The sequence below is a fragment of the Gnatocerus cornutus genome, chromosome 1 (assembly GCF_029298725.1).
Source record: "Gnatocerus cornutus isolate USDA-ARS CGAHR chromosome 1, icGnaCorn1.1, whole genome shotgun sequence".
In the NCBI taxonomy this organism is placed as follows: domain Eukaryota; kingdom Metazoa; phylum Arthropoda; class Insecta; order Coleoptera; family Tenebrionidae; genus Gnatocerus; species Gnatocerus cornutus.
Genome location: NC_142233.1, coordinates 27449630 through 27464713, shown reverse-complemented (window position 1 = coordinate 27464713; position 15084 = coordinate 27449630). Strand labels below are relative to the sequence as shown.

Here is a 15084-nt window from a genome sequence, read left to right as displayed (position 1 = left end):
TACGACTAGTTCTCACCTAGGGGGCGCCCAGTCGTGGCGCGTGCAGTCCAGTAAGGTTCCTACGTAAGTTTTTCCTCTCCAAGTAACATTAACCACCAGAACACCTGCAGAAAATTTAAACTTCAGTTACAGACAAAAATTTAATTACAAAAAGCGAATTTTATCGCGCAATTAGGAATGCAAGTTCAAGAGTTAATCGCAATACGCTTCCACTATGAAGAAGCTATGAAAACATGTTACGTATAACTAAGGTCAATACCAAATTGACACTTAAAATTCACTTAGTTCTAACCGACATTTCATTATTTTTTTGATGTTTTTAGGTTTTAGAGTGGAAGAGCTAAAGTAAATATAAAAAGAATAATAATCGATGAAACCAATAAAAAGGTATGAAAATAAATTAAAGCCGTGAAGAATGTTCAAACAAATACTAAAATGTTGATTTACAATCTGAAAAACTGATGAAAAAAAAATCAATAACTGTTGTTTTGTTTCCTTTCTAAATTCATTGCGCATTTGGTTATAAGTACTTTTTTTTGTTTAGTACGAAAAAGAAACGTTTATTAATGATGCAATTTTATACAATAATAATAACACAGATAAACTAAAATAAAAATACATACACACATAAACAAAATTTTAATGAGGTAATTAGAATTTGTATTTTATACCATGAAATATTGTTAAAATGATGAAGGGTTGCGTGTGTTTGTCGTTTAAATTAAAATTTTTAACCGATTCAATTTTATAAACACTAATTTAATTTAAAAAATATCGATGTATGTACACAACAAACTGTCAAACTTCTGTTAGAGCATATTTGAAATGTCTATGAATAAATGGCTACATAAATAACAAAGCCAGTAACAATAATTTCACTTCGACGTTTGGTTTCAGGTGAAAAGTAACTTGTATCGAACTGTTCTTTGATGATCACTTTGACCACGTTTTTTTTCGCTGATGAAACTGAACACAACATTAAAAGAATCCAACAAAACCGAATAAACTGAAATAGGATCAAACAAATCCAACTTTGCATTCTGTGCTGCACGGATTTTGGCTTATTTCGAACTCTCGCTTGTTGTTGGTAAACAGATTCATAAAGAGCATTAAATTGGTGTTGTCAGAAAAACAAAGCGCCTGTAAACATGATAATAGCTTCGAGTGTTCATATAAACAGAAACAATAAAACTTCACTATACCATAAATCTGAAACATCGGCAGCCTGGTAATGTCTTTTGTTTATCTTATCTTCATAATCGAATAGGGGATCTAAAGCGATTACGCTCGAAAAAGACTCACCTCCTTCGGTCTCGTGCCACACGATTCCCTCAAGCGTGACACTTGTACCAGGTTCGCAGGGTCCCAAACAATCCGGTTCGGTGATGGTTCCAACACTAGTGCCTATACATACGTCTGATACCTCCTGCAACAAACGTAGCGTGTCAACGAAAAACATACATCACGTGTACAATGTGTACGGCATTCGAAATGCGATAGTTAACATGACAGATGCACGAAGAATATCAACCTAAATGCTTCGATGGAAGCATGAAACAAGAACATCTGTGCACTCTGATAAAAACCTAATGGTAAAAACAAGCTCTGTATTTCAATGCTCATAAGACGTCAATTTCTGCCACAACAAAAATTTAATTATCCACCAACAAACGGAAGGCAATCATGTCACGAAATAGCCCACAAAAGAGAAAAATTAAAAGCTCGCAGAAACGGTCGTGTTCTTTAAAATTAAACATGGCAAACTGGAATTTTCACAATTTAATTTGTTTGCGATTCGTGTAACAAAGATCCGCATGTCAAAGGAAAAAGTACAAATTACATTTCGAGCCAGAAAGAATCCCTAAAAATTACGTAGCATTATTAAGTTTGCGCATCGTTCCACTGCACAATTTAATCATTTACAAGTGAGAGAACACTCTTAAGTTAGGAGCTCTGCTAATTCGATTTTAATGAAGCTAATTTCGCACAATTGATTCGTTGGAACAATCCACGGCCATGCAATGGTCAATTACCAAGAGCGTTATTTCGGAATAAGTGTTGTTGAAAGAGTTCAGTAATGGAAACCATTAATGGTCTCGCCGAAAATCAAACAAAAAAAGCGTAAAACCTCTGTTTCATTATAGAGCGAAACAACGGTAATTTCGTTAAACCACCTGATGGTAATTGCCCACACCTGTACGCCTCATCACGCAGCTGACTAATGAAGTATTTGATGACACGTTTTATTAAAAAATCACCAATGACTAGGAACTTCAAAGATGGATAAGCACGCTACGTCGAATGCTAATTGAAGGATTATTGAACATGTAATGCATGCAATTTAGAGGTCAATTTAGAGTGTTCAAATGACATGATGACTGTGGGATAAACGGAGGTAACTTCAAAGTCGAGGCGTAAATGGCTATGGAATACGAAACGATTATGGGAAAAACGGGGGCGTGAGAATGCGATACCACCCACTACGAGTTATCGTAACGTATCGACAACGGCTGTAAATTAATCACAAAATGATTATATCGGTATTTATTGTACACTATCGCCTGGAGTGTTAACACTAAACGAAAATTGATTTTTCTGTTTACAACGTCCACTAAATTTTAACGAGGTGGGATTATCACCACAATAAACAAATTATTTGTATACTGTTGTCATCAAAAAGTACAATTAGCGTTTGATCAAGGAGAAGCGTAATATTTTTTCTACGACCTTATATGAAATGACATATTCCACACAGTTAAATAGTTAAATAGTTAAATACAAGTAAAATGGTTTCATTTTATAATTGCACTTTGATAGACATTCTATTATTGTTTTATTATTTAGCGCTTTAGTGACAAAGTTAAACATGCATTGGGTAACAAAATATTTTTTTAATAAAAACGTAATAAGTATAGAAAAAGCAGTATAATAAATCATGTACAGTACTCTCGCGAAAAGCTCATAGCAAAAGCTCGCTCACATGCAGTCTCTTCGGCGCTTGTACTACAAATAACTACATATAGTATAGAGTTCATCACCTGCATCAAGCAAAAAAATCTCATTCGTTGAAATAAAAACACTTAGAACAATGGTGCTACCGCAATAAAACGGAACATTTGTTACACTGGTTGTCAAGTGTGTTAATGGTAAACCTGTCCATAAGAGTAATATCAGAAGCTGATGAATTTATGCACGCGTAATATTTTAGGGCTTTTTTATTTCCACATCGCTACGGTTTTTCGCTGCAGTATTTTACAGTATTTTGTTATAATGTGTAATCAGAGTTAATGCCCGTCAGATTTGCATTTACATTTCCATTCGCTGCTAAATTAAAATTTAAATGAGTATTTTTAATAAAATCTGCATGCGTCGCGTTTTGTAAAAAGCTGTGATTAATCATTCCAATTAATAAATAATAATCCTATTCCTTTCCTGCCACAACGCGGCCTGAATAACGTTTTTGTAAACCGAACACTGAAAGTAATTAGATTATTAATTAATTATTAACATTATTTATTTATGATGATGATTAATGTTTATACATGGAGAGGACAAATTATAATTCGAGCAGACATGTTATTAACAATGTTATATATTATCCATATTATTAACATATCATTAATAACTAACTGGTTTACAGACGAACCGTTTCATAAAAAGTGTAATAGCATGATTGTATCGACTATTAGAACACGGTTGAATGAAGAAACAATGATTCACGTCGATTCCACTGTCGAGATTACGACAACAACATTTGAAATGCAAATTCGATTTCTGTCGATATTTATAAAATAATAAATAAGTTGAAAGGATGGTAATCACCTCAAATGATTGAAATTTACAACCTGATATTTCATGACCGACAAAGCTGAATCGAGCGCTAACGTTTTATTGAATATCTGCGATCCATTTGTTGAATTTTTAATAGCAGCAACAAGGTTTTTTGTTCACCACTATTATAACCTTATAGGATTTTATTTCTTCACAAACTCAGCTGGAGAGGCAAATCAAACCGGTCTTCAAACGTTGCCTTATTCGCACCAATCAATTGCTCCTTTTCGGAAGTTGATTCGACGGATCGAACGCTTATTAAACATGTGCTCAATTTAATAAACATTGTATTGAGCGTAATTGGTTAGTGGCTCGCTGTGAGCACAATCCGAACAATGTCGATTACAACATTTCTATACATTTCTCTCGAAATTAATTCAAAGTGGAACAATATTGTTAAACCAACATTTATTCCGTGCACATTCAATAAATCCAAATGACGTGAATTCATTTCCATTTAAATTGGGTTTAGTGTGGAGGAAAAAAATCAATCACATTTTCGGCACATTTCTATGGATCTGCAACACCGACAAATGGATAGATTAATAATATTCAGCTTTTGTCATTCAAAAAGCGAGATAATACTTGGCGTTCGGAGCGACAAGGCGTCAGAATGACTGATTAAACAACGTACATTTTGCGGTTAAGTTGACAGATCGATACGCGTACCCCCCTTGATTTCCCCCAACTATCAACTCACAAAACACGAGGGTCGCACGCAATACATCTACAGCACATAACCAGAAAAATGCTCGGTTCAAGTTGTTGAATGTCAATAAAGAAGTGATTTAAATGACTCTCGCCATTCGATTTGATAGATATAAATATTTTATGGGTGTTGTGTGAAATTCCCTGTCATTTCCAACGTGTTTTCAGCGTCAATACTGTTCAGCAATTCCATTAGTTTTCATTAATTTACAAAACATATAAACCGTTTCAAGCCACTCTACTGTAAAGTCGGCATTGTCAATGTGCTATTCCAATTAAATTATGGTAATCCCTAAAGCTCTGTTATTGATAATGCAATTCGTGAAATCCTTCCAACGAGGCTAATTAATTAAAACCTCCAAAATCTGACAAAGGATCGAGCAAGAAAAGGAAACCCGACGCTCATTACGCGGGAAAAACAAGAACGTCCAGTTTCGGAAACGATCTCAACTCCATTTGCAATATGGTTTACGTTAATCTCTTCGTTTTTACTTGCTTTATCCTCCTTTAAATGCGGATTAAGTAGTTCATTTATCTTATTTTTTGCGCTGTGGTACAATTTTCAGAAATTTCCGGAAACATTGTACTGCAGCAAACTAAACCGCTTTATGACAGCTGCAGAGCGCATTAAGCAAAAATAAAACAAGCCGGTGACCATGTTAATGTGACTTTTGTGTTTATTTAGCGTGTTCTTTCGCTTAGCTGTTCTGCTTTTATTTGAAGACATCAGTATTCATTATGGGGGTCATGTTTGCTGGCAATTGCACTCGGAAGATGAACACGAAAGAATCTCATGCTTTCAAAATGGAGTCTCATCAAAAAAGTTTAAAGCGCTCCGAAATAGGAGTAAATGAATTATCATTTAATAAAAGAGTGGTGAATTAATAATGAAATTCCCAGATTTGTAGTTTAAGCAGATTCCACATTAACATTGCCGCAACTGTAGATAACTTTGTAAAGCAACCACAAATGTTTAACCGATGGCCATAAATGTGTACGTTTGCAACAATCGGTCATACGGTAATAAAGCAATCCGGAGCTTCGCCAACCGGAAATGGTTTCGAGGGGTTGGCGTGACGAGTTCCATCTGTCAGACGGAAGCTGTCGTGTCTGATGATCCGTGGAGCGTGCTGGAAACGACCGCGATTGGCGGCGGTGGTGGCGGCTTGAAGGGGGCCGGCATCACGTGGGGACGAAATCAATACTGCGGTCTGTAAAGCCGCTCGCTCGCGAGTTCTGGGGGTTAACAAAGGCGGCGCAGCAGGGAACGGGGGCAGAGACAAATTCCATTAAATTACACGAGCAGGAAGAGAGAGAAAGAAAGATGTGCGAACAAACCACAGCGTGTAACCACCTCATCCAGACGACCTTATTCGGACCGCTAATCGAAATGCGAATATTATGGGTGCTCTGCAACCACTTGATGCATTATGCAGGATGGGCGGCGGCAGGGACATGGACGGTTATAACGACAGGTAAAAATGCAAATTGTTCTGGAAATGCAAAGTGAGTGCTTTCTTGTTAACAGAGGCAATACGAGTGTCGGGGGGATATCGCGGACAAAGGTTTCTGCGACGTCATAACGAAGAAAATGGAGATGACAGCAAAAATTGCTTCACGGCCATTACACATTTGCCCACTTTGTGCACTAGTGGAATCCAGTTTCCTGTCATTAGCAGCATTTTAGCATTCGCTTTTATTTAATTACGGCAATTATCAATTAGGACACGGCATATCTTCGTTAGTTCTTATGCCTCCAAATGGTACATTCGACCATCCGACACCTGCAGAGCAAATGCACCATTTCAAACTCAATTTTTCTCATTTACCGCCCCACAAAGCACTCAGTTATTGTTGGTCTACAATGTCGAGAACTCTTCCGGTGAAGTAATAATAAGTGTTAGCTTTCCCACTTTATTTACTGCTACAATTTCTACTGTTCCATTTATCCCGTCTACATCTGCTTTCATATAATTCCACACGTAAGGTTTATTAACCACTATTTATCATAGTGCCAGCTTTGCCACCATCTCATTGCAATTCTGAATTGTAAACCGACTTCGCACGTTGGAAGCGGCGGTTAATACCATCAAGTCTATTAAGATTCTACATCTGTTACATTGAAATAAATGAATAGAACAATTTTATCAGTTATTTACGACTGAGACGATATTCTCATCCCTGCAGTGAGTATTGAATAACTGGAAGTTTAGGGAACCACGTTCCAATTTCATTCACGACATTCTGATGGAATAATAAAGATGAATGCCAGACCCTCATGCGCGATTCTCGTATAAATTCTGCCAACATTTCCTACGCCGTTTCCACTCGAACAATGAAACATAACTTCAGTTTCCAATTGGCTCATAAAATATAATAAGAAACCGAAACTGGAGCGGTCTTAGATAAAAATAGCAACTTTGATTAAAGAAGTGAATTAAGTTATTTCCTGGTTATAACGATCCAGACTACTTTAAAGTGTATGTTAATCAGTAATCACCTACAAGAAAATCCACAGACGGAGTCTGCTAGAGATTCTGTATTCTGCTCCAGTATGCACTTGTGGTTGCATTATGTCTAATTTCCCACGTATTCGTGCTTGTTTGCGCTATCTGCATTTCCACACACGAAACTGAATTCAACTAGTTCACCACAAGCTTGAGGTTTGTGCAGAGTACTAATTTTGTCTGGCTGCAACGAGACTCATTACATTCAGCTCAACTTACAGGATTATTTTGTAGCTACAAAACAATGAAACATTGTTACTTTCAATGCAATCCAATTCTAATAATTTCCGTTCGATTCTTGAGAAACGACATGCAACGGACGGAAATTTATATTTTATTTACTGAATAAATAGTAAGTAATGTATCCATTATTCAGAGAATAATAAAAAGATCTGCTTCAACAGTCGTAAATGATAACTGAATTTAACATTGCATGCGAAATTACTTTCAGAAACGCGAAAGTTCATTTGAAAATCGTGTATTTACCTTGCGTTTTTTCACTTCGATTTCCTTCCGCTCTTTTCGCGACGGGAACAACTCTCCGTAAGTTTCTTTATGGCACTTTTTTAAGTGATCAACGAGATCATTAAAAATGGTACTAAAATTCTGCGTTTTAAACATTTTAAGTTTACCTTTCTTTCCACACAAATCACAAACTCTAATATTTTCATTTTTTATACCGTCGTATGAGAAGAACCGGAAGATTTTCCGCAACTGCGTACATGTTTGAGCATATTTTAAATTCGTCTGATACTCTGTATCGTACTGAATTGAATATTCTGACAACACACGTCTCATTTTTGTAGAAATACGAGCGGCAACTGACTGGCTGGCAGTTTCATGTTCTAAAAAGCAAGATAAGTTTTTGTGGGCATGCAGGATTGGACTGAAGGAATTTGATCAATCTGATCTTTTGCGCTGTAAAGTTACATCTTTTTGTGTACATAACAATAACTCTCAGAGAAATACTGAATAATTGTCATCTTAAATTGGCTACTGACACTCCTTCAAACAATAAAACAAACCGTTAGTCTAAATGCCAACGGGAGTTTCCTGCATGCCATCAGATATCTATTGTTACATCATTCGTCAAACAATTTTTCAAACACCTACTCCTCTAACTTGTATTCAATTAGCTAGAACAAGTCGAAAAGGGTGTAAACCCCCTGCGGCTGGTTTGTCCCAACAACTCACGATCAGAGCAAATGGTTGGCTTTGGATCACACCTGCTTCTATTAATGTTGGGGGAACACAGCTCGATAAGCAAGCGGGATAATTAGAGGCAAATAAGCGGAACTGTAGCCACTCGTACCAAATTGTAATTGATTAGGTTATAATAAAATTAATAGCTTCCGACAGGCGACATGCTAAACAACGGAAAACCGGCGTGAATTTTTAATCTACACGTCAACGAGACAATTTAGATGGCGCCGAGAAGAGAGCTCAAGAATGTCGATTTGTAGCAGTTTTAAAGAAAAACGTTTAATTACTCCAGAGCGCTCCCGATAGAACAAAATTCGCACCAGACAATGATAATTAGTCTGATTAGTAGCTGAAGTTCATGAATTAAGCCCGTCGAGATAAGCAAGACTGTTATATCGCACTCCTTTGTTCTAAAGGGGAACAATATAAAACGCCAGAAATACAAAGCGCGGCTCTTCTGAATATAGTTATTGCACGCAATTATGCCATTAAAACCTACTGAATATTTCATGTCGTTATGAATTATGAATAACTACACAGTTCGCGTGATTATCTAGAGATAAACCAATATGGAAAATTGTTTCATTAGCAACTCTCCAAACACTTCCCCAGTGGCATTGTATAGCCCAGGACACAATGAGTGTAGTTATCCTACAGCACAAAGGTAAATTAATCCTCTTCATAAATTAAGCACCTGTGCGTACTCAGGAAAAATCCTCAACATCTTTACCTAATTACAGAAGCAAATTTAGAGCTGGGTCAGCTTGATACAACATCGACACCGTTTTCAAAGTTGGAGCAACCGTAAAATTGAATATTCATGAAGTGTTCGGGTTTAACACCGGGAAACTAATTTGCAGAAAATTGAACGATATTTCTTCACAGCGACAACATTCAAAATCGATTGGAAACACGCGTCCTTTATTCAAGCGTTTAATGCGGTAAAACATACAAACTCTCAGAAACTTTGTTTGAGAGCACTAAAAAAAGTGTAAAGACCAAACACCCTCCAAACTTTGCCGGATAAATATTGGGAGTCTTTATTTGTCTAAAAGAGCTAGTCAAGTTTGTATTCTTTAATGCCAACTTCCTGGTCTGCGACGCAATATCCATACAATTTGTGGCTTTTTGAAACAGCGAAAAAAAGTAAAAAAGCGTCTGCACTCGACTAATCTTCAAGTGTATTTAAATTTTCAAAAATTTATCGCCGTTCCGATTGTACAAACACGAATAAATCAGTCTTAAAATGTAAAGACGGGAACTTACAATGGCACCGTGGCACGACAATCCGACTTTTAACGATATTAATTCTTTCCACACCCGACACGACGAAATCAAATTAAAGAACAAATTTAGTGGATCGATATAGGTTGTTATTTATTCAAACGCGTTACATCTGCGAAAACACGCACGAATTTTTAGATTCCATGGAGGAAAAGTTATTTCAGAGTCCTCTTGTTGCGAATTCGTTGCAGGATGTGTGAACAGCTGCTCACTTTTACATACAAAATCAAATAAAGATCTGTGCTAGTAAATAGAAACGACGAATGGGGTCCCTAATCCCGGGCTGCATAATGTTATATTATGATTCTGTGGTGTTGAAAACCACTTTATTGCCTAATGTTGAGCACTAAACAAATTAGTTTGCTGCTTCAGTAGGAAGAAGAAACAATTAAATCTATTGTTCTAGAGATGAAACAGTAATGGAATGTGACCAACCAATTAAAACAGAAAAGCATCCTTTTTCGCTTAAAATTATTAGCTACAGCAGCTGAGTCCCCCGCAAATTTCCTTGCGTAATTGGCTTTCACCTTTCACCCACGCGAATGCCGCAATAACATTCCATTGCATGCAAGACTTGCTACAATCCATCCCTTCCATGAAACTCTGTTCTATGCGCAACACACGCAACAACCAGTTCAGTTTCGAATGTCGTGCAACGCGTACGTGCAATTTGCAACATGTCTGAACAAACTGATGAAAAATTCATGTGGGGCCACGAGGCCACTTGCGATGTAATTCAACTGTACAAGAAGCAACCAGTTTTATATTCGACTTGCAATATCGATTACAAGAACAAAGGAAAGAGATTAGAGGCTTTGAATACCATCAGGATCGAGATGGTAAGACGAGGATGGAAGACGACTCTTGAAGACATCAAGAGAAAAATTCACGGACTGAGGACCCAATATGCACATCAACTGTTAAAAATGAAGAAGAACGACGAGTTTAAGCCACGGTTGTGGTGTTACAGTCAGCTAGACTTTCTCAAAAATGTGATATATTGCTTTACTTAATCATTTCTGATTAGAAGCATGTTTTTTGTAGAGCTATGACGGGCAAGCTGAGTACGACAATGAAAACCTGCACGACTCGAAGGATTTGGGGCAGTTTAATATGTATGAGCAAAACGACGATTCTCAAGAAGTAGCAGGGTATTATGATGAGAGGAATATAGTGAAGGAGGAGCCAGTACACACAAGCAGTATTACGGAAACTCCGGTTTTTGTCTCGTCCGATGAATGTCAAAGCGAGAGAAAGGATGACGACTTAACAACATTTGGAAAGTAAGCTGTCAAAGATTTACACTGTATGCATATCATTCTTTGAAATAATATGGCTTGCATGATCAGTCTTAAAATATTGCTCGATTGTGAATTAATTTTGTAGGTTGGTGGAACTGGAGCTTCGAAAAATTACCAGCTCCCATTCATTGCGAAAAGCCAAGAAGGAAATCATCAATATTTTGATGGATGCACAAGAAGCATGTGATAGCTTAAGTTATAACTGAAAACTAAGATAATGTTTTAATAAAGATGTAAAACCCAAAGATTAAGTCATTTTGTTACTATTAGCCCTTGAAGCTTGAAGAAAATTGAAGTAGACACCTACACCCTCCTTTATTCCTCCATCAACACTCCAACTTTTCATTCTTCTCATCACACTGCACTTTCCACTTTTCGGCTCATTGAACGAACATCATTTCCACTTAGTTCCTGAATAAATTAGCTCGTCTCCCACCTCATTTGAAAATGCGTATGCCGCAGGGTGTTAAATTATGATGGAAGTTAATAATGAAGGGTGCAATGAGCCTCAGTGTGTAACAATCGTGTAATTGCAGTATCATACCGTCACTAAAACATCGACGCTAAATCATCGTAAGTGAATTTGATTTCACTCCTGTTATTAGGTGGCTGAATAATGAAATGGGGTTGTTTTATTGAAGCATGTGCCACAGTCACTCGAGGGTGATCGACCCTCGGGGTACACAAGAACGTGCTGCCGCGAGATAATTTTAATTCAGCTATGGGAACGATCTATTGTTGGGGGAGAACAGATGATGCGGGATTGTTTGCTTTTTATATGGCTCTTGTAGAGAACAAAGACAAGATCAACTACCCATAATCTTTTGTCCGATATGTCGTCTCCAATACAAAGTGCAAACAAGCTTTTGTGGCCGATTTATTGAGCGATTTTTCAGGCGGAATATTTACCGCAAAGCGATAGATAGTAGGTAAAACTGGGAAAAGTGATAAAGAAAGGTTAATTGAGAACAGTGACTATACATGTGTATTGTTAAGTTGGTGGTACGATAATGGCGAAAAGATGATACATATCGCAGGATAATAACAGCACTGTCAATGGTTCAACAGTTAATTAATGCTGATTGGAAGTATGAATGCAAAAGTAACTGTAATAATTGGGTTTTTCTTGTTTTACAAGTTGGTGGAACCTAATGCGGGTGGAATTAATTATGGGGGTTTGTTACTGATAATTATATACCAAGAGAGACAAGACACTTTTCTGGCCCGAGATCCAAACGATCGAATTGTTGAATAAAAATGTCTAACTTAAAACCAATAAAACACCTTAATGCTTACATATTTCGTTTTTTCGACATCAATTTTATTCTTCGCACCCACAGCCAATAAAACTTCAAAAGTCAGGTAAAGTTGCTTTGCGTTTAACTCTCCTTTATTTTCTCATTAGTGGTCCACAAGTCCTTTGTACCCACTGAATCAATTATTTAGACAATAGCTACAACGCATTTCCAACCAGCAAAAACTTTCTCCACCTTTTTCCCTCTAACAACCTTTAAAACTGATGTACGACTCCTCGCCCCAAACTCAACCGCCACTCTCCATCTCTCCGATAATCCACTGCCCGAAATTTCCACCCTTTCTAAATAAATCACGTCAAATTTTCTCCTCGAAGATGGAGCAACGATTCGGTTAAGTAAAAAACCTTCCGCCCACATGGTGACCGTTGAATCCTCGGCAACCCCCAGCTGTGGCAGTGACGTCAGTCGGCTTTTACATGGCAATATCTCCTCCCTAGGCAGCCGTATACGAATTCAACCCCGACTCATTATGAGTGATTACCGCGTGCACCCCCCAGCCCGAGTTACGCCAGTGCCTTGATTACAGCACATCAAGGGAATTCGCCCCTCTCGCTGATAGAGTGATTTCGGCAAGTAATGAGACTACTGCTGTCGCTAGATTTTCTGTTGGCTTTATGAAGTTTGCAAGACTACATAATAAACGGACGGGAGAGACACAAACTTTGATATTATGAGGGTACACGCCCTGAACGTAATCGAGATGTCGAAGCTGCGCAATCTCTTCAGGAATTCGTCGTTGCGGACGCGTGGAAGGGCGGAGGCCGGCGGCGGTGCATCTGACGGAACATTATATGACTGCCGACTTTAACAAAAAGAGCCAAAGAAATTGTTTACCTCTGTCGCGTTATTCATCAGGAAATTATTCAACATCCTCTCCTTATTAAAACCCACGTAAACCTTCAATGTCCGGCAACAATATCCCGGTGGGGTAAATCGCCGTATTCGTCGTGAAAGCATCAATTGTGTTTGCAAACTCATTGTTTACTATATAATCGCGCCACAAACCATCACTTTGTTATCGCCGAAGAACTGCTATCAACAGATGCGTCCCCCCATTGATACTGTTTACGCAACACGTTATAATAGTGACATGAATGATAAGTTTACGTAAATATCGCAACGAATCTGGTCGAAGTCATGAATATTTTAGCGTCTAATCTAATTCTGTCCCGTTTTTATTGTTTGTTTATGTGCGGGTGGTTCCGTCACAGTCGAGGAGAGATTAAAAAACATATATTAAACCGAAAAGGGTTTCGGTGTTTATTGTGGATCATCACGTCGTTAAAATAAAAAAATGAGTTGGGCGCGTTATAAAATTCATAATTGGAAATTCTTTGGCATCAGATGGCGAGTTAATTACCACGAAGTGCCACGCGTTGCTTAATTACACCCAACGCAAAAACATGATGCTGCGTCGTGTTTATTCAAATTCGAATTTTTACGAGCGCATCACTGAATAAATCTAACATTATTATTTATTACATGTACATACATTATTTCTGTTTGCTTTTGCCGTGGTTACAAAAGACGAAATGTTATTTCTCTTGTAATAATTTATGCTAGAAAGGAGTGGTGTAATGTTCGAAGACGAAACGTCTTGTGTAAAATGATAAATTTCTGGTGCTAAGATACTAAAATATGGACAACGAGAAAATGTACGCTAGTCATAAATAATACGAATTCTACAAATATCCTCTGCTATGCAAAGAGATTACGCTGTTTTATGACAAGTGGAGTAGAGATATTTAACGTTAACCCATTTGTTTTACGTGAATATTTAAATTTCAAACAATTACGTGTTTATTTGGCCGAGGTAATTTATGAGATAGAAAATTGACACGGATTTCGTACACAAATTTATGATGCACATTACAAATCAGGATTCGATTTTACACGTTTTCGGGCTTGGAAAATTACAGACACTAAAACCAAGTGTGAAAATACATAAATCTAGTTATGGAATAGGTTTATTAGCGTTATTTTGCAACTTTGATCGCGCACGGTCGTAAAAAATATCTAAAAAATCCATTAAGAAAATTTTATTAGCTTCGGTCATATATTGCTTCCATTGTGAACACTTTATAAGCAGTTGTATTAATGTCACAACACTAATATAATAAAATTAACCATTACTTTTCCTTAGACTGCAATATTTTCATATCAAAATTACCATATTTATGTAATGTAATGTAATGACCTGGCACGAAGAAGTGAGACGTTCTTCACAATGCGTTACAAGAAAATTAATCACTTTAATAGCAGTCGGAAGCCGTATATTCACACTTCCTACGATCGTTTAATAAATAAAAAGTTTTGTGTTCGTCATTTTTACACGTTAATGACTCCTTTTCAAGTCACGTTAAATGGTAAATATAATTATTATTCAAACTGCATTAAAAATCGGTTGTTATTACTCCTGCTCCTGTAAAAATCTTTTAGAACAAAGCGATGCACACCGCCTAATTATAATCGAATACAATGAAAGGACTACACCAAGCGTTAAGCTGATTCAATGCAAATACGGCGCCTAATTATGTAATTAGACGATGTTTAATTACGTAAATCATGATGTGGTTCACCTGTTTTAAAATGAATAATGCAGAATTGCATGCCTACGTCCATTCGAAAGGAAGAAATTAATGAACGTAATTAGTATCACAAGGAGTACACTCCTCAACATATAGTTTGACGATAGCACTCATTATAACTAATTTATTAACTGTCAATGTAGCGAATCGCTTATTCGCTGATATCTTGTTGCCTGCAAGATTGCATCGTTAATTATAATGTAATTTCAATGTACACCTTTGCAACAGTAAATAAATTAGAAGCGTTTCCCCGCCGACTGAAAAATCCCATTTATGCACACTGTAATCCCTCTTTATAAATTGTCATAAACGAAGCGTAAAGGTGAACGATTCCGGGTGGAGATAC

At 37.1% G+C, this 15084-nt stretch overlaps 3 protein-coding genes across 5 annotated transcripts in view; 2 read left to right on the top strand and 1 right to left on the bottom strand.

Annotated features, from left to right (window-relative positions):
- sbb (scribbler) overlaps window positions 1–15084 on the bottom strand; it is an 83715-nt gene that overhangs the window by 4869 nt on the left and 63762 nt on the right. For all 3 annotated transcript variants that reach the window (XM_088031561.1, XM_088031557.1, XM_088031570.1), the window contains exons 4-5: window positions 1303–1426; window positions 17–104 (exon numbers count right to left, since the gene is read on the bottom strand). In XM_088031561.1, coding sequence (XP_087887687.1) covers window positions 17–104; window positions 1303–1426 — 212 coding nt within the window. The remainder of the gene's footprint in view (window positions 1–16; window positions 105–1302; window positions 1427–15084) is intronic.
- On the top strand, window positions 5520–6314 carry LOC148181163 (uncharacterized). Its single transcript, XM_088049461.1, has 3 exons — window positions 5520–5714; window positions 5759–6014; window positions 6068–6314. Exons 1-3 carry the CDS (start codon window positions 5520–5522, stop codon window positions 6241–6243), a joined length of 627 nt encoding a protein of 208 aa, XP_087905587.1. The 3' UTR covers window positions 6244–6314.
- On the top strand, window positions 10183–11079 carry LOC148181162 (uncharacterized). Its single transcript, XM_088044104.1, has 3 exons — window positions 10183–10525; window positions 10578–10816; window positions 10920–11079. Exons 1-3 carry the CDS (start codon window positions 10211–10213, stop codon window positions 11038–11040), a joined length of 675 nt encoding a protein of 224 aa, XP_087900230.1. The 5' UTR covers window positions 10183–10210; the 3' UTR covers window positions 11041–11079.

What these genes read in the sequence shown, in the direction of transcription:
- LOC148181162 (XM_088044104.1), top strand. Translation starts at nt 10,211, where the DNA reads ATGTCTGAACAAACTGATGAAAAATTCATGTGGGGCCACGAGGCCACT. An exon ending in AGCTAGACTTTCTCAAAAAT is followed by an intron (nt 10,526 to 10,577) that starts GTGATATATTGC and finishes TGTTTTTTGTAG; the next exon opens with AGCTATGACGGGCAAGCTGA. An exon ending in GACTTAACAACATTTGGAAA is followed by an intron (nt 10,817 to 10,919) that starts GTAAGCTGTCAA and finishes TTAATTTTGTAG; the next exon opens with GTTGGTGGAACTGGAGCTTC.
- LOC148181163 (XM_088049461.1), top strand. Translation starts at nt 5,520, where the DNA reads ATGGCCATAAATGTGTACGTTTGCAACAATCGGTCATACGGTAATAAA. An exon ending in GTGGTGGCGGCTTGAAGGGG is followed by an intron (nt 5,715 to 5,758) that starts GCCGGCATCACG and finishes CGGTCTGTAAAG; the next exon opens with CCGCTCGCTCGCGAGTTCTG. An exon ending in ATGGACGGTTATAACGACAG is followed by an intron (nt 6,015 to 6,067) that starts GTAAAAATGCAA and finishes TCTTGTTAACAG; the next exon opens with AGGCAATACGAGTGTCGGGG.